Below are 18,761 nucleotides of genomic sequence, written 5' to 3'. Positions count from 1 at the left end.
GATTTCAACTTAGAGAAAGGCTGTTGAATCAACAGAATGAATTTAGGAGCTTGCAATATGACAAATTCATGTTTGATGAACACACACTGTCCTAAATGGGTATTCAGGAATTATCAAAAATTAAGCAAATAACTGATGCATTAAAAGGTAATATTCGTTGTGCCAGTGCCCAAGTACTGGGTTCTCTTAATTATTTGCACCCTATTTCAAATTAAGCTATAAAAACACTCTAAAACACCTATACATTAATAGCATATTAGCTCACTCAGTTTATGAATATTGCTACATAGTTCCTGTCACTTAGTGAAAAAAATACTGTTATAAAATGGGTGGTACAACTTGTTCATAAATGTTATCAGACTGCACACTGTTAAATTTATCTTTCTCTCAAATTTTGACTGAATCAATATAAAAGGTTCAGGGCCAAAAAGACCGACCATAGTTTAATAACAAGATTTGGAAAATGGTGAGAACCAGAGGCTGTTGCACTCTCAGTTCAAAAGAGAATGCACAAATGACGACAAGCAAAGATTAGTAGAGATTCCTAAGTCTGTGGAAAGATCTATGCACGAAGCTTACAACTACCACTGTCGTACGTTAGCAAAAGATCTGGCAGAGAACCAGAGAAAACTCTGGTCCTACATAAAATTGATAAGTGGGTATAATGCTTCCATCCAGAAACTCATTGACCAGTCCAGTGTGGCAGGTGCAGAGAGTAAAACAAAAGCTGAAGTTTTAAATTTCACATTTAAGAATCCTTCACACAGGAGAATCGTACAAACATGCCATCATTTGACCACTGAACTGACTCCTGTATAGGCAACATAGTAACAGGCATCCCTGGTGTATAGAAACAACTGAAAGAGTTGAAAACAAATTCACCAGAACTGGGTAGAATCCCAATTCGGTTTTTCAGAGAATACTCTACAGCATTGGCCCCTTACCTAGCGTGCATTTATCGCAAATCTCTCACCAGTGCACAGTCCCAAGCGAGAATAAAGAAGCACTGGTGACTCCTGCAGATAAGAAGGGCGAAAGAATGGACCCGCAAACTTACAGACCAATATTTCTAACATCAGTTTGCTGCAGAATCCTTGAACACATTCTTAGTTCGAATGTAACAAATTTTCTTGAGACCTAGAATCTTACATATGCCAATCAGCAAGGTTTCAGAAAGAAACACTCATGTGAAACTCGAGCTTTCCCTTTTCTCACATGATATACTGCAAACAATGGATAAAGGGTAACAGGCAGATTCCGTATTTATAGATTTCCAGAAAGCTATTGACACAGTGCACCATTGCTGGCTGTCAAAGACGATACGAGCATATGGAATAAGTATGTAGATATGTGAGTGCCTCAAAGACTTCGCAAGTTACAGAACCAAATATGTTGTCTTAGACGTCAAGTGTTCATCAGTGACGAGTACTGCCAGGAGTGCCCCGCGGAAGTGTGATAGGACCATTATTATTCTCCATACAAATAAACAATTTGGTGCGGACAAAGTGGGCAGCAAGCTACAGTTGTTTGCTGATGGTGCTGTGGTGTATGGGAAGGTATCAAAGTTCAGTGACTGTAGGAGGATACCAGGTGACTTAGACAAAATTTCTAGTTGGTCTCACAAATGGCAGCTAGCTCTAAATGTAGAAAAATGTTAATGCAAATGAGTAGGAAAAACAGACCTGTAATGTTCAGATACCAAATCAACCAACCAAATCAACCCAATGCCTGTCACAAGAGATCGGCATACCATGTCGATTATGGGGACGAGTACTCCACCTGGAACTGCAGTGTGGCTCTGGCCCTTGCTGGCCAGCCTAGTAACCGGATCTGTCAGTGTGCGATTACTTTATGTGTGGAGATCTTAAAGTCTAAGGAGTATCGCAACGACAATCATAGTCTTCAAGAATTGTGGAAAAATATTTTGGATGAGATTGCAGCAATTCCACCAGTCCAGCTTCGACTCACCTTTAACAACTTGCTGACCAGGGCACAAAATTGCGAAGAGATGAATGATGGTCACTTTCAACACCTGCTATAGTCAGGTTAGTCATGTCTTTCATTTTCCCTGCAGTGTTTCTTAGTACCCTGGACTCTGTTCTGCAGACCACTTTATTTGCCCCACCCTGGACATGCGAGGGTGGTTTCAAAAGTTATCAGCGGAATATAAAAAAGTACTTACATCACTGAAACTTATTTTTATTTTTCAATGTAGTCTCCCTGTAGACTAATGCACTTGGTCGAACGATGTTCCAGTGCCTTGATACCATCTCAAAAATGAGTTTCCTCCAGGCTTGCAAAATAGTTGTCAACTCCAACTATCAATTCTTCATTTGAAGTCAATCTTCGTCTACCAAGTAAAATTTTTGGGAAGAGAGAGAAGACTGACAGACCCATACCAGGTGAAAAGGGTGGGTGTGGCAACAATTCATATCTTAGTTTGCATAATTTTGCCATGGCGATGGCATGTGTATGGGCGCACATTGTCTTGATGGAAGATGACTTTCTTCCTTGCTAAATATGGCCTTTTCGCTTATCTTTTGTTGCAATTTGTGCTGGAGGTTAGAATAGTATTCTCCAGTAACTGTTTGCCCAGTGGGGAGATAATCTACAAACAGAATCACCTTTGCATCCCAGAACACTGATGCCATGACCTTTCCCACCGAAGGAATTGTCATTGCAGTTTTTTGGTGGTGGAGAATCAGCATGTTTCCACTGGTTTGACTGTTTTGTCACTGGGGTATAGTAGTACACTCAAGTTTCATCCGTGGTCACAAACCAGCGAAAAAAATTTGTTCGTTTCCCCTAAAACGGGCCAAACATTGTTCCCATATGTCGATTCTCAAGCTCTTTTGATCCAGCATCGAGAGTCATGGTACCCATCTTGCAGATAATTTTTTCATTTCTAATTCTTCAGTTAAAATGTGATACACCCTTTTTAGCATGAATGTCCTTTGATTTCATACCTTTCTTTACGAAGTACTGTATCACTGCTCGAATCTCTATTTTTTCCATCTACGGTAATCAGTATGTGGGTACAGCAACAGAGCCACGTCACCGCGACAGCTCTCTTCCAAGAACACTAACCAGGGTGTATAAGCGGACAAGGAAAAAAAAATTCTCGGATTTTTCCCGGATTTCCCGGTTAAAAATAGACTTTTGGGTGAAAACACGCTTCTTCCGTTTTAAGTGACAGTATATTTTCCCTTATCAATCCTTTGAATGGTTGTGGTTTTATACATGGGCGTAGAATTTCCCAGCACTTTAGAAAACTAAATTCAGGGAAAAATACATGTTTTGGAAATATCTTTGATGTGCAGCAACATGTATTTTCGTATTATGAAAATATAAATTGGAATTCCACCAAACACCGCATGTTACTTTCCGAATCATTGAAATCGAGATTGCGATGGGCTTTTGTATGCCAGTCAAAGCTCATGTCACGTGATCTCGCCAGCAGATGACAGCGGATATTCAGAGCATAGGACACATGATGTAGGGGGCCAACAGCATCACTGTTAAGTAGCACAAACACGGAAAGTTAATAGTTTAAATTAATATACATAGTGTTGCTACAAAAAAAGCAAAACTATCACATATAATATTAGTCTCTAAGGTTAATAAGCTGCAAGACAAGCTAAGCTTTCTCATACAATGTTGATCTTTTTCGCGCGTGTTACACTTTTAGGATATATCACACAAATGTGCCAGTAAAATTGTTATTAATGACATAAATGTCTAATTTTCTGGGTTCTAAATTATTCTAAATGGCTCGTCATCAAAGAGTTGATTTTTAAATGAGAGTCAAATGCTTTGTGATTTATAAATTCATGGTACATTCTTGCACATAGTTCAAGGATATTTACTTTGAAAGTGCTGCTTTTCAAACCACTATTCGTAATATTTTCTGGTGACCAGTTAGAAATAGGTTCATTTTAGCAGTTGCCAGAGAGCGCAGATAACAGGCTACACCGCGCCTGCGCAGCTATCATGACGTAGGAAGCCCGAAGCCCGTATGTACGTACGTGTAAAACATTGAAAGATCATACATTAGGTAAAGAAACAAGACATCAGAGGATACTTCAAGAGTATCGGAATTTCGTGAACCATATTAAAATGTGCACATTTAAAGTACATACTTAAAGTGTACATTCATATGTCCGTGCTCCCAACGAAATACACCTCGACCTGATATTAAACTTTTCAGTGTGCTTTTTTGGGATGTAACTTTTCTTAGAGCACCAGTACTGTATTATATCATGTTTGGTTCTTTATTATGGCATAATGCCATACGTGCTAGAAAATGAAAACGTGCACTTGAAATGCAGCGAACAGTTGAAATTACCCAGTACTGTGGAATTAAACATTTCGTTTCAAATACATTGACTGCCTCTGCGGAAAAGGTTAATAAAAGTCAAATTTCTTTAGCAAACAGGCAAAAATAACATCATTGTTCAGCAAGGCGATTAATGCTTGGCTGTCAGAAAGGTAGAAATAAAATAAAATCTGAAACTAATGACATATTTTAGCCTTCCGTAATTATGTGAATGTATTTTAATTCACTTGATAGCTCCCGACCACAGATATCTGTTTTGTTTTCATTTGACGTGAGAGTAAACGAAGGGGAACAGCAAAATCACTAAATGGAAATACGGGTCACGTGGAGACTACCCACAATAGCTCGGAATGCTGTGGGCATCAGCCCTGGATCTACGATATTTACGAACCGGTCCAATACTAAAAAAAATCGAATTTTCAAAAATATGTTCATCTTGTAGTGCTCATCTTTCTCAAAAGTCTGAAACATAAAACATATGTGTTCGAGGAAATGTAGGACATGTTATTTGGTCTTAAGTGTGCCAAAGTGCAGTGCCACATCTCTTCATACAGCATTCTTTTATCGTACGTCACTATTTCTTTCTGTGGAATTGAAACGTGTTTATTTTACAATGGATGCCATCAAACTATATTCAGGACAGTGGAAATTGAAATGTCCTGTGGTGCCTCTCCTGCTCCCAGTCGGCCGGTTTGACAGCCTGCCCCTCTTTTTTAAAAAAATCTCGCAATTAATAGCGGATGGGATAATTTGTAATCAGGAGAACAAAAACTCTTCAGAAAATTTGAATTCTTTATTGCCTATTAGCTGATAACTTGCTGTTTTGTGTGACATAAAATTAAATATAGGTCACAAAACCAATAAAGACAAGAGATAAGCAAGAAATTACACATTATTTGTGGAAGAATCTATTACCTCAAAGTTCGTCAAACGTTTTGCTACATGAAAACTCGAAATGTCGTTATCTAATACTGAAAAAGCTGCTAACACAAACAATACCCAAGACTGATGCGGTTTCTCGATATGATTACGTCTATTTTGTCAATGTCTTCTAGATAAAACAAAATTTTGTAACACACACCAAATAAACCAGACTGTTTTGGCACAAATGGCCATTTTTATAACAACAGAATATTATTCACGAAGTACCAATATAAAATGCCTAGTACAAGCAAAAAGCTTCATGTTAGGAAATAATTTCAAGTTTCATTCATACGCACCAGTTTCTCAAGCATGAGATCGAAAAGTAGTATTACGAAATTTTTATACAAATTTGGAATCTTCTTATTCTTCCATAATTTGTGTGATGTCCCTGTTTCTTCTCCTTCCTCATTCTAACAAACAATCTTCTCATCCACTAGTTCTGTAGCTATTCCTACCATTGTCAAAATTTGTTCGCCGATTAACTTCACTAACCCTGCCAGAATCACAGGTTTAGTTATCCCGCTATTATTTTCAGGTTAGGCGTCATTACGTGTTCGTACAACACGTTTTCCGCGTTACTTCCAGAATAGAACTTAAGCCGGGGACTGTACAACTGGCCCTTACTAGTGTAGCAATCTGGTCAAAAATTTTCCGTCAACATTTGATCTTCTTGGATACACCGAGAAGATAATACATAATCTTTCCCGCCTGTTATTCGTGTCAGTCGTTTACTTCCATTCTGGTAGTCTGAGTCTATGGATTTCGCTAGTAATTATAACAAGGTTGATCATTTATAAACCCAATCAACCACATAATCAAAATGTGATTGCCATTTTTCCGTTCCGCTTTACACCACTCAGCACGTATAGCCCGTCCCCTTTTGTCTGGGGAAAGTTTATTTCTAGATGCGACGAGGATTCTCCTGACAAACATAACGTACACTATACACAATCAACTTATGATTCAGTCAGAAATCAACTTGAAACGTCTTAAAAATGATCAAAATCCAAGAGAGAATCGTTTCAAAATCATATGAATAATCGAGAGACAAACGTGCGCTGGATGCTAGGCGCTTTGTGAAACAAGTTTTTTTCTCAAGAATATGAATTCGGCGCCCCCGTTTCCCGGTAGCATCTACCTGCTTGCTGCAACTGCTTACACAGCCACAGACGAGGGTGAATCTACTACTCAAACGCGACTCAACTGCGCATGCGCAATAGCCCGCTCGTAACTGCTAAAACGAATCTAATGTAAACAGTTGTGACTTCACGCTCATCAGAGGTAATTTGTTGTTATGAAGCATTGCATAGTCTTCCTAAAGCCTTTGACACACTTTGCAGTTGGCAGACGTTTGCATGAGCACTGTGTCGGTGTATATGGCGCATTTCTTTTGCAATTTAAGTTATTCGTTTTTTTCTATCGTTTATGTTTTATTGTTGAAGTATTATTCTGCAGTAGCGGGGTACAGTAATATCCTTTGTTAGAGTATTAGTTATTACCAGTCAAAATTACAAAAATTTAACTGAAAACTAAAACAATGAAAAATTCCCGGAATTCTAAAAAAATCCCACGTTTTTCTCGGTTTTCTTCCGGATGAAAAAATTACCGGGTTTTTCCCGGATCTCCAGGGTCGTATACACCCTGACAACCGTGGCATGTGTTCACAGTCATCACTCCAATGAATATCACGTAAACAACTCGTTGCTATAGTGCTGACCTCTCGTGGTAATTCCAAGAACTTTTCAAACCACCCTCGTATATCGATCTGTACAGTATATGCTCTTTTTTGCTTTTACAACATATTCTCTTCCACTTGCACAATATATATACTTTGAACATTATTACTTAATGCACATTTAAAGTAAAAATACCGCAATTAATGTAATTTTAAATCATGTGACGATAAATTGTAACACAGTGGCTTGTCCTACATCAGAACGTACCAACTGTGTTCTACATGACTTCATGTACCAGTAATGATGTATTCAAATATCTGTTGTCATGGGTGAGAGAACTATGCTTTTTTTAGGATAAACATGTAATAGCATGTGGAGACATATATATTAACACAGGTGTTGAGGGTGAAATTAGTAATAACGTTTTCAGCACTTTTGGTGTGGCACATATGGTAAAAACTGCTGCAAAGGTTTCAAAAAGTTCAGCTCCAATTTTAGACCATATAATTACAGAGGTTACAGGGGAAATTGTAAAATTTTAGATCTTTACTGTCAGATAATAAAGCTAGGCAGGCACAGTGAAACCTGAAAAACTGTAGGCCTAGAAAATTATTTTATCAGATCCATACCTGCCAACTTTCAGAAACAGAAATCCAGAAAATCCCAAATCCAGAAAATCCCAAATCTCAAAAATTTAACGCGCGCAGGTGTCACAAGGTGTTCAAACATAGAGAGAAAAGACTACACAGAAAGAGATTACAAAAAATGTTAACACATATAATGTTACACTTATTTACAAAATTTTCTCAAGTTCACAGAACACTGGCTATATTCCAACACAGGTTGCAGAGGAGAGACGAAGATGAGTAGCTTTCTTCAGAAATTCTGAAGGAAAACTATCTATGTAACATTGACCACTGCTTCTTGTTATCAAAACAGAAATGGATCCTAGTGTTTCATTCGACACGGAGGACCTACACTGATTGTGATTCTTCTTCACCAAACTGAACATACACTCACACTCAGCATTACTGTGCGGTAGGGTCAAAATAGAAAGCATTAGCCTGGATAACCCATCGTACTTAGGAACACCATCAGCTCCATGAATGCTCATCTGTCAAGTTCTTGCTCTCAACAGTAGCAGAGTCATCAACCTGCAGGGCCACAAACTGGTTCTGAAGCACATTCATTGGTCATCAGCTGACTCACTTCCCTTCCTCGGCAGGGATGCTGAAAACCTTTCTACAAGAAATTCTACAGAAGAAAACTTGGTGTCATCAATTTTGGAAACTTCTGCAACCTCTGCATGCTTCAGTACTTCATCACTGAGGAGAAACTTGTTTGTGAAACAGGGTGTTTATAAATGAATATCAGGGTTTTAACGCTTTATAATATTTATTATATTAAACTTAGAGTTAGAAATGATATGTCAAATGAAAGAGCAACTCAGTTTTACCAAGAACCTTATAAATGTTCAATGTGAGCACCATTTGTCACACAGTACGCCCGAAGTCTATAGCAGAGTTTTTCCCAAACGTAGATAAGTGTGTCTTCAGTGGTTGTAGCAACAGCTGCTTCACTCCGGTTTCTTAATTCAGGGAGGTCTGCTGGTAGCGGAGGCACGTACACACGATCCTTGATGAAGCCCCAAAGGAAAAAAATCGCACGGTGTTAGGTCGAGTGAACGTGGAGGCCCTGTCATTGGGCCCCTTGCGGCCTATCCAGCGCTCGGCTATAGACTTTGTGTGTGCCGTGTGACAAATGGTGCTCACATAGAACATTTATAAGGTTCTTGGTAAAACTGTTTCAGTTTCTCTTTCATTTGACATAAAAAACTGAAAGTTTAATGTAATAAATATTATAAAGTGTTAAAATCCCGATATTCATTTATAGACACCCTGTATAATCACATGCACAGCAGAAGTAAACTCTGACAGACAAAAAGAATCTTTATTTATCTTTATCATTAAGTTTCTTCACCAAATTCATTTTCTGAACTCCAATAACTAGATCATCATTGTCTCTCTGATTCTCATTAAGATGGTACTGAACATTCTGTAACAGGGAACTCTTTATAACTTTAGGTTTAAAAAACCGGAAAGAAGCTGCTGTAATAGGTTCATCATTAGTTCTAACAGTTTATGAATTTGATGGGAAGCACTCTGCAGAACTGAGATTCTCAAATACAGGAATGACAGCACAGTATGGCTGGTTTAAGCCTTAAGAGAGAAACAGTTTTTTCTTCATGGCTTTGAATAATGTCGTCCTTCTTCAGCACAGGAGTGTCAGATGCAAATCTCAGGGGGGGGGGGGGGGGGGGGGGGCAACCAATTCTGTTGACTTGACAGCCTCCCTCTTTCTATGGTCTTTAGAACCATGAAGCTCAGCTTTTGGGATTGTAAATGATGTTCAGCTACTTGGTGCACACTGAGCACCAACACGCGCCTCATCTTCAACCCAACTAAAGGATTCCACTGCTCCAACAGTCCTTGCATATACTTTCCTAAAGATAGCCATCTTGTGCAATAATGTTTTAATATCTTCTTAGTTTCCTTGTGTGAAGCTCTTGGAACTTCTTGCAGCTCTTTTCTAAATAATAGAAAATGCCAACTAAAAGTTCATCAATCTTAACAGGCAAACTGCTTGCACATTTCTCAGCAGCCAAGTTAATCAAATGACAGAGCACCCAAGCACAAAGACATATGGCTGTGCTTCCTTTAAAACAGCAGCAACTCCATTATTCTTTCCAATCATGACTGGAGCATTGTCTGAACAGAACACTACACAATTTTCAACTGGTATTTTGTAATACTCCAACTGTGAAATTAATGATTTCCAATATCATGCCCCGTTGAATCACCCATCAAGGCTGGGACAGACAGCACCGAAGTAACTATCTTTTCCTAAAACAGGTGACGACCAAGGGATAAAGCTTAGCGTCATTGTTCCCATCTGTAGCCAAAGTAAGCGGTTCACATTGCATGCAGGTAATGAGTTCATTTCTTGAATCTGTCGCCATTTCTTTCAAAGTATGTGAAGTCTATGTATGACCAAAACCGTATCTTTTTGCCATTTCCAAACCAAAGAACATTTTCCTAAAAAGGGCACCAGCATGATCAGCAGCAGCTAATGGAATATTATGTTCAATTAAAAATTAAGTTAACAAACATTCTGCTCTTATTACATCAAGGTCAGCTCCAGGGGCGGTAAAAATTGAATCTACTTTCTTACTGCTACCCTTCATTTTCGTGTTGGAGATGTGTTTAACGGATTTAATACGATTTATTAATTCAGTTCTTCCTCCGTAAGCAATGTTTGTATCAAATGATCACATGGAACAGAATGCGAATATTTCACCTTTCCACAATTGTATAATACACGGAAATTCAACAGACTAGGCGTCCCTGAAAGACTGATGATATCATTTCTTTGTTGAATTCATCTCGAAAACACTAAATCGCACAAAAATTCATCACCCAACTGCACGAATACCAGAACCACAGCAAACACCGCATAAAACCAACCCTGATCAGTTAGAGGGCCCGCACAACAGACAAGCAAGGTGGGCTGCCGACCTCCCTTCAAGAGCTCAAATCGAAACATTGCTTGAGGATATGAGCAATAACAGGCTTTCCGCATAAACACAGACCTCCTTCATGAAAATACATATGACAGTGATCCACCAATTGGAACTCATGTGACGACACGAAGCACTCCGCTGAATCAGCATTATAAGCATGCTAGGAGAGTCAGACTAGCAGTGTATACCTACACTTAGGACAGCTCCGGCCAATACCTAAGTCGTCTCTAGCATAGTACACATTCGCCGTAGTCTTCAGTAGCATGTTGTATCTTTGTAATTGGTAGAGTAGTATTTTGGTCATTATTTTATTTCATTGTCTTGTACTCTTATATGGTTTTGACACCACAAGAATTGTGTTTCTCGTAGTTCTTGCTTTTGGAAATTAGTGCATGCCAAGAAGGCATTTTTTTTAATTATAATAAAGTGTTTTCAAACTTGATTGTTAGTTCTTTCCTGCCAACCACAGGACACTACAGTAAATTGGCAACAAAGGTAAAACTTCCATTTTCGAATGAATTGGCCTCCTCAGAGGAACTACTTCAGTCCTTGATGGAAACACAATAGCAGATTCAGGCAGCTCTCACATGGTAAGAACTTCGCCCTAACTCCCCAGAGTTGCAAGAGGTAGCTCATAGAATTGATTCCATCGTGAGTAAATTGAACACTTTGCATGAGGCTCCACCAAGGTTTCCTGCTTTTGATAGGTCTGTCGAAGCATGGTCAAATTATCTCAAACTGCTCGAACAACATTTACTGGCACCTGGGATCCACGATGAAAATCAAAGTCGGTCCCCCCCCCAACAGCAACAGAACAGTTGGTCCACAGGTGTATTGTTTAATTCAACAACTGAATACTGAGCAATCCCCTCGTGATCTCTCCTTTACCCATATTAAGGTCTGCCTTTTTGAGTACTTTGACACAAAAACACATGTCAGCTCCATCCGTGTCAGACTTTCTTTTCTTGTAGAAAGTCCCCGGGTCAGACATATCGGGAATGGATTATGACGCTCCAGTGTCTCTCCCATGATTGTAAATTCCGGTGCGCCAACGTTGCCTGCAAGCAGTCTTATGCCTCTTTGTTGATACGCGATATGGTGGTGGTTCACACACCAGATGAGGGTCTTCGGGCTGATATTTTGAAGTTGCAGGACCCTTCCCTCAACACCTGCCTGCTGATCATTCGTGCATTTGAACAGTCTCACCAGTACAACCGCTGAGTCTTGATCTGGCTGTTTTCATGGCTTGCCATTTGCCTAGCGCCAAACAAGAGTCTTGTCAATCTGTTGGTCCATCCAGTGACAGAGAATCTTACACTTGTTTTCCATCCTGTCTGGGCTGTTTCTATTCTCACCAATGGTCGGAGTGCCCCCACCGGCAAGCAAGGTGCACGGCTTGCAGCTGAGCAAGCCATATCACCATGGTGTGTCAGGCTTCACAGAAACATCGCGTAGATGCCACGCTTCCTGCGGACACACAAGTTTGTCACGAATCTTCCATTGACAGACAAGTATTCTCCATCATTCCTCAATCAGAGGCCTGTTTTCTCCTTACCTTGGAGGTAGCACATGTTCCGGTGGTCTTCCAAATCGACACAACATCATCCATCTCTATTGTGGATGGTACCACACACCAGCACTTGGGTTCACTGGTTTTATCCCTACACACTCATGCCTTGCATAGTTTCAGTAATCACCCAATATCAGTTGACGGCATTTTTCCACTCACAGATCTCTTACAATTGATGGTCAGCTCTCCCAGTACTACTAACCTTTTGGGTGCTGACATTTTTGGTCCTCTGGGTTTGTCAGTGCAGGACAAGGTACAGGTGGTTTAGATCCCCTCCTTGTCCCATTCCTCAGCAAATATGAAACATTGTTCTCATCCTCCACACCAGGGATGAATGGTTTCACAGCACATGATCAGCTTCTTCCCTCTGCTGTCCCTCATTTTTTTAAGGCCCGCCCAGTCTCACCGAGACTTCGCCGCTTACAAGACGAAGGCATCCTTTCTCCCATCGCGCACAGTCGCTTGGCAACACCTATCGTGACAGTCGAGAATTCAAACGGTGCTTTACCCATCTGTGGTGATTTTAAGGTCACAGTCAATTCTCAGTCCATCATCAATGCATATCCTATCCCATCGGTGGACAATATACTCACACATCTTGTGGGCTCAACCGTTTTCACCAAAATTGATTTGCCCGATGCTTATTTGCAGCTGCCGCTGGACGATGAATCGCAGCAGATCTTAGTCATCAATACCCTATGTTTCCTTTTCTGGTACAACCACCTCCCATTTGGCATTGCCAGCAGCCCTGCCATTTTCCAATGTTATTTGGAATGCCTTACAAGCCAGGTGCTAAGGGTGGCAAATTATCTGCATGATGTCACTATCGGTGGCATGTCCGCAGTGGACCTCGCGGACAAGCTGGATAGGCTATTTCAGGTTTTTTTTTATGCTAACCTGCATTGCCGGAAAGAAAGGTGTGACTTTTTTGCACAAGAGGTCAGTTATCTCAGGTTCACGATTGATGCCTGTAGCCTACATGGAGTACGTCGAAGTGATTCGAAACCTGCCTCCTCCCGCCAACGTGAACCAACTGCAATCCATTCTCTGCCAAATCAACTACTATTGGCGTTTTATACCGCACACCGCCGAGATTTCAGCACCCATGACAGGGTTATTGTGCAAGGGTGCGCATTGGGTTTGGAACACGGCGTGTGAACAGGCTTTCACACATCTCAAGTCAGCTCTCTTCTGCCCTCCTTGTCTGGCCACTTACAATCATCCCCTGCCCTTAATCATCGCCGCCAATGCATCAGACTATAGCCTGGATGCGGTGCTCTCACAAGCAGTCGACAGCATTGAGATGCCAGTAGCTTTCGCATCCAAAAAACTGACCTATGCTCAAATCAATTATAGTCAAATTGAAAAGGAAGTTTTGGCACTGGTTTTTGGCCTAACTAAATTCTACAATTTTGTTTATGGTCATCATTTCATTCTGCAGACTGACCACAAACCTTTGGTTTCTTTGTTTCTCCCGGGCACAGCAGTGCCTACCTGGACAGTGCACTGCCTTCGGCGTTGGGCGCTCTTCCTGTTGATGTTCAACCAATGTTGTCTATTGTACATCTGAATGGCAAGCAAACACCGATTTTCTGTCCCGACTGCCTGCCGGGGTGGACCGTGAGTTTGATGCCTCCCCCTTGGTTTGTTTCCATGTGGAATCAGACGTGGTCACAGCTCTGGACAGGCTTCCGTTGGATGCTGATGCAGTCCGGCGGGCCACCGCTCAGGATCAGATGCTGCGAGATCTCTACCACCACATGCATTGCACCTCGACCTCCTCCACACTGGCCATTGGGGCATCATCCTCATCAAACAGCTGGCCCACAGACACCTTTACTGTGTGCGGTTTGGATTAAGACATTGCCTCCCTTGTGTCAGCCTGTACCACGTGCCAAACACGTCAGGCAGCACCCCAGTGCCAGTATTTTTCATGGCTGGATGCAGCTGCTCTGTGGGAGCATCTCCATTTGGATTTCTCAGTTCCAAGTGGCTCATACTGATAGACTCTAGGTCAGGATACCCTTACATCTCCCGCATGATGACCACCACTTCTGCTGAGACTATCAAAATTCCCCAGCATCTCTTTGCTATCAAGGGATTCCCCAAAACGATCATTACAGATAATGGTCCATAGTTTACTTTGACCGAGTTTAAGCAATTCTGTACTACCAATGGAATTTCCCTCGTCCATACTGCCCCATTTCACCCTGCATCAAATGGCCGGGCAGAAAGTTTTGTGCGGATGTTCAAGACCCAGCTCGGTAAGCTGCTGAGCCATCACCCTTTGGAGGACGCCATGCTTCTTTTTTTGGCTACATACCGCACCACCCACTATGCCAGTAAAAGTCTAGTGGAGATACTTCACGGTTGACCATTCTGCTCTCCCTTATCAGTCCTTGTTCCCGAGGTTTCTCACCCTCCCGCCCGCATTCTGGCACACTCCTCCTGCATCAGGCAGGAGGTCTGGGTGTATCTTGTCTCATCCACAGGCAAGCTGGGTGCCTGAAATCATCACCAAGCTCTGCGTCCAGGCAATGGCGTTTCTCCAGTGGGCTGACAGTTTTGCCAGCACCTCAACCAGCTCCACCCCCATCTGTTGGACCACGACACCCCAGGGGAGCTGCCAGTGCATATCGCCAGCCGCCTTGTGATGGAACCTCCACTTCAACCCCAGCCACTGTGTCTGCTGCTAGCTGCCCCTGCTGCGTCACCACCTCCCAACCCTGCCGGCCACGAACCCATGGATGTCAACTACGACGCCCGTACTCCAATGGACGTTTGTGGTGCTGTGCATTCTTTTTCCTGGGGGAGAAATGTCATAGCAGCCCCTTATCAGTCAGAGGGCCTGCACAACAGATAAGTGAGGTGGGCTGCTGACCTCCCTTCAAGAGCTGAGAACGAAACATCGCCAGTGGATGTACACAATAACAGGCTTTCTGCATAAACACAGAAGTGCTTCACAAAAAGACATATGACAGTGATCCACCAATTTGAACTCATGTGCCTACGTGTTGCATTCTGCCAAATTGGCATTATAAGCATGCCAGCAGGGTCAGACCGGCAGTGTGCACCTAGAGTTAGGACAGCTCCACCCAATACTTATGCCGGCTCTAGCATACTAGACACTCGCCATAGCATTCAGTAACACGTTGTATCTTTGTAATTGATAGAGTAGTATTTTGGTCATTATTTTCTTTATTGTCTTGTGCTCTTATCTGGTTTTGCCACCACATGAACTGCTGTGTTTCTTGTTCTTGCATTTGGAAATTAGTGCATGCCAAGAAAGCTTTTTATTATAATAAAGTGCGTTCAAACTTGATTGTTAGTCTTTCCTGCCAACCGCAGGACACTACAGTGAGTATCAAACAAAACTCCGATTTAGTCTGTACTATGTGCTGTTGTCCAGCATAACAGGAATAAGTCTTAATTAAATGTAACACCACAACTATGGAGTACAGGAAAAGCATGATTGTGAGTTACTAATATGCATAGCTTCCATGGGGAAGTTAGTACAGCGTTAGATTGCTGTACCAAAGGTACTGATTTCATACCCCAATTACGACTTTTTTTTCCTTCTGAAAGTGTTGTATGGGACTATCAATACTGCCATACGTTTCTTTATTCTACTCTTCCGATTGTTTATGTTTATTCTGTGAAAACTACAAATGCACTATCAACTTCATCACCTGTTGTGTCTGTTCTGTCGTACATGTCAGATAGAATACCACACATATATATATATACCAATTTACTCTATAAGTTTGCTACCTTCAACAAACAAAGGAAAAGCAGACTGCCAAAACAACATTGTTACAAACTCTGAAAGGTCCTTTTACATGACAGGACAATGTTCTTCCCTGTAACAGTTTCACTTGTAAACAGTTAAAACAAATTGTCATCAATGTGGTTTGAATAGGGGACTCTTGGTACAACAACCTTACGCTCTATGATCTCACCCATGAGAGATCTACAAAACTGTCACTCACAGATATGCCTCTCATGTGCTCCGTAGTTGTGGTGTTACTTTTGATTACCGTTTGGGCATGTTCTAGCTGGAAGCACATAGCACTCAGTAAATCGGTGTTTTGCTTGATACTCTATCCACATACAACATTTGGTACCGATCTGAGTGTCTGACATCTGGAGGTTTAGGTGCCAGTTCACTAAATTCTGCACATTGTTTAAATTAACTTTTGAGGCTCCATTTCCAAAAGTAGCTATTTCTACTGTAGCAGCTAAGGAAAACAGGTACATAACTGTGGGTATTAGAAATTCCTCAGTTCTTTGGGAAAGCACTGCACTAATCCAGTGCCAAAAGCACTACACAAATCCAGTTCCTTGAGGTATTCACAGTTATAAAAATATATATAGGAGGATACTGCTTGCAGCAAAAAAAAAAAAAAAAAAAAATATTCAATGACAAATTAATATATAATGCAGGAAACAATAGCAAAGTGGTGTGAGATATTATACAACAAGAAACTGAAAAAGGTAGACAAGTATAAGAAACTACAGTAGGCTAGTTCAAAAGAAAAACATCTTTTGCATGCTGCACATTAAGGTTTTTAATTTAAATGCAAGTATAACAACATATAAATCAAAGATGGGAATCGGGTAATAGAAAGTTGTCGGGCATTAGCAAATTCTGCAAATGATTATTTCTCTGGTATTGCAGAGAAGCTGCAGCAAAATCTTCCTGAAACACACGTAGCACTAGCAGTGACTTATACAGAAAGCACAATGATGTTATTTTTCACATCAGAGCTGGAACTTTAGAAGAGAGAATAACAATTAAGAAATGAGAAATCAGCAGACATAGTTGAGGTTCCTGTATGTTTTGGAGGTGTGCATACATAGCCCACAGCCCCTTTAACAGAGATAATAAGTTGATCAATTAAGTTCATGTGTCTCCCCAGAGTACCTGAAAATGTTCAAATGTGTGAGAATTCTAAGGGGCCAAACTGCTTAGGTCATTGGTCCCTAGACTTACACACTACTTAAACTAACTTATACTAAGAACAACACACACACCCATGCCCGAGGGAGGACTCAAACCTCCGGCGGGAGGGGCCGCACAGTCCGTGACATGACGCCTCAAACCGCGCAGCCACTCCGCGTGGCAGAGTACCTGAAACATGCATAAGTGGTACCCTTACTAAAGAAAGGTAATGTGGAAATAAATTAAAGGCCAGATTCACTGCTGTGCTCGCTCTCAAAAACAACTGAAGAAATCATAAAAGAGAAACTCCTGAGTTACATGACTAAATACAACTTCTTTAACGAAGCAGTTTGATTTCCAGTGTGGAAGAAGTAAAATATCAGTAACTGTAGAGGTCACAAAAATGATACTTGAAGTTCTCAATAGGGATCATTATGTTACAGGCATTTTGTTAGAATTGTGTAAGGCTTTTCATACTTGACGATAAAATACTATAGACAAGCTAGAAGTGTCAAGTGTAAGAGGAACTGTGAATGAGTGGTTTCTGTCTTAGAAAACGGGGTGCAAAAGATGTAGATTGTCCACACATGCTGCTGCTGATAATTTTTTTGTAAATTGTCAGACAAAAAATATGTGAACATTGGTGTTTGTCAGGGTAGTGTATTGGGTCCAATCCTCTTCTTAATACACATCAATAACTTTCCAAGACAGTGTAAAACATGGAGAGAAAGTTCTCTTTGCCAACGAAAGAACATCATAACCACTGACAAAACATCCGATCTCCTATTAGGGAAAGCGAATGAAACCCTCAAGGGTGTTTACAATTGGGCAGTATGTAATAAATTAACAACAAACATAAATAAAACTAACAGTAGTATGCACTTGTTATCCTCTGGCGAGCTAAAGTAATTAACATAACCCCCCCTCCCCCCCCCCCCCCCCCCCACACACACACACACCTATGCCTCTATATGGTGCAGGCTACACCTAAATGCCAATACTATTTTTTGGCTAGTGGCATGGTTTTGCTGGGAGTTGTGTCAGCCGGGTGTATAGAAAGAGAGGGAGGAGGCAGGCAGAGGGACAGGGAGTTGGTGGCTTGTGGCTCAGAATGAGGTGGCCAATTTACTGACCAGAAAAGTGGGAGGAAGGGATGGCAGGTCTTTGGGCTGGCACATCCCACCAGGAATGCGGCACATGCTGAAGGCGACGTGAATAGGAAAGGGGTGACAGAATGGAGGAAGGGGAAACTGTTGGGTTGAGGGTGTGGGGGACAGTGGGTTACCTGAGATAGAGGCCCGGATGATTCCGTGAAAGAAGGATGTGTTGTAAGGCCAACTCCTAACTGTGTTGTTCTGAGAAGCTATTGGTAAAGGGAAAGATCCATACGGCTGTTTGTGAAGCAGCCACTGAAACTGAGCGTGTTCCTGCATGTTGTGCCACTGGGTGGCCAACTTCATTCTTGACAACAGTTTGGAAGCAGCCATTCATCTTCCTTGACAGCTGGTTGGTTATACCGACATAAAAGGTTGAGCAGTGTTTGCAGCTGAGTTGATATATGACATGGCTGCTCCCACACGCGCTCAGCTTCTGATGGTGAAGGATAAGCCCGTGACAGGACTGGAATAGGAGGTGCTGGGTGGGTGGAATGGATAGGTCTTGCACCTTGGTCTGCCACAGGGAGAGGGAGTGGCATGAGGATGGACTAGGCTGTTGTGTAGGTTGGTGGGCAA

At 41.5% G+C, this 18,761-nt stretch overlaps 1 protein-coding gene across 3 annotated transcripts in view; it reads right to left on the bottom strand.

Annotated features, from left to right (window-relative positions):
- Window positions 1–18,761, bottom strand: part of LOC124594844 (spindle and kinetochore-associated protein 1-like) — a 90,988-nt gene that overhangs the window by 60,695 nt on the left and 11,532 nt on the right. The window contains exon 1 of one of the 3 annotated variants that reach the window (XM_047133300.1): window positions 17,121–17,166. The exons of 1 other annotated variant lie outside the window; for it this stretch is intronic. In XM_047133300.1, the coding sequence (XP_046989256.1) occupies window positions 17,121–17,124 (4 nt within the window). In that variant the 5' untranslated portion in view covers window positions 17,125–17,166. Of the gene's footprint in view, window positions 1–2,966; window positions 3,031–17,120; window positions 17,167–18,761 lie in introns of those variants that run through there. One more of the 3 variants, XM_047133299.1, reaches the window with a different exon arrangement.

Source organism: Schistocerca americana, chromosome 2 (assembly GCF_021461395.2).
Source record: "Schistocerca americana isolate TAMUIC-IGC-003095 chromosome 2, iqSchAmer2.1, whole genome shotgun sequence".
NCBI classification, from domain to species: domain Eukaryota; kingdom Metazoa; phylum Arthropoda; class Insecta; order Orthoptera; family Acrididae; genus Schistocerca; species Schistocerca americana.
This window is presented reverse-complemented; position numbering and strand designations above follow the sequence as displayed.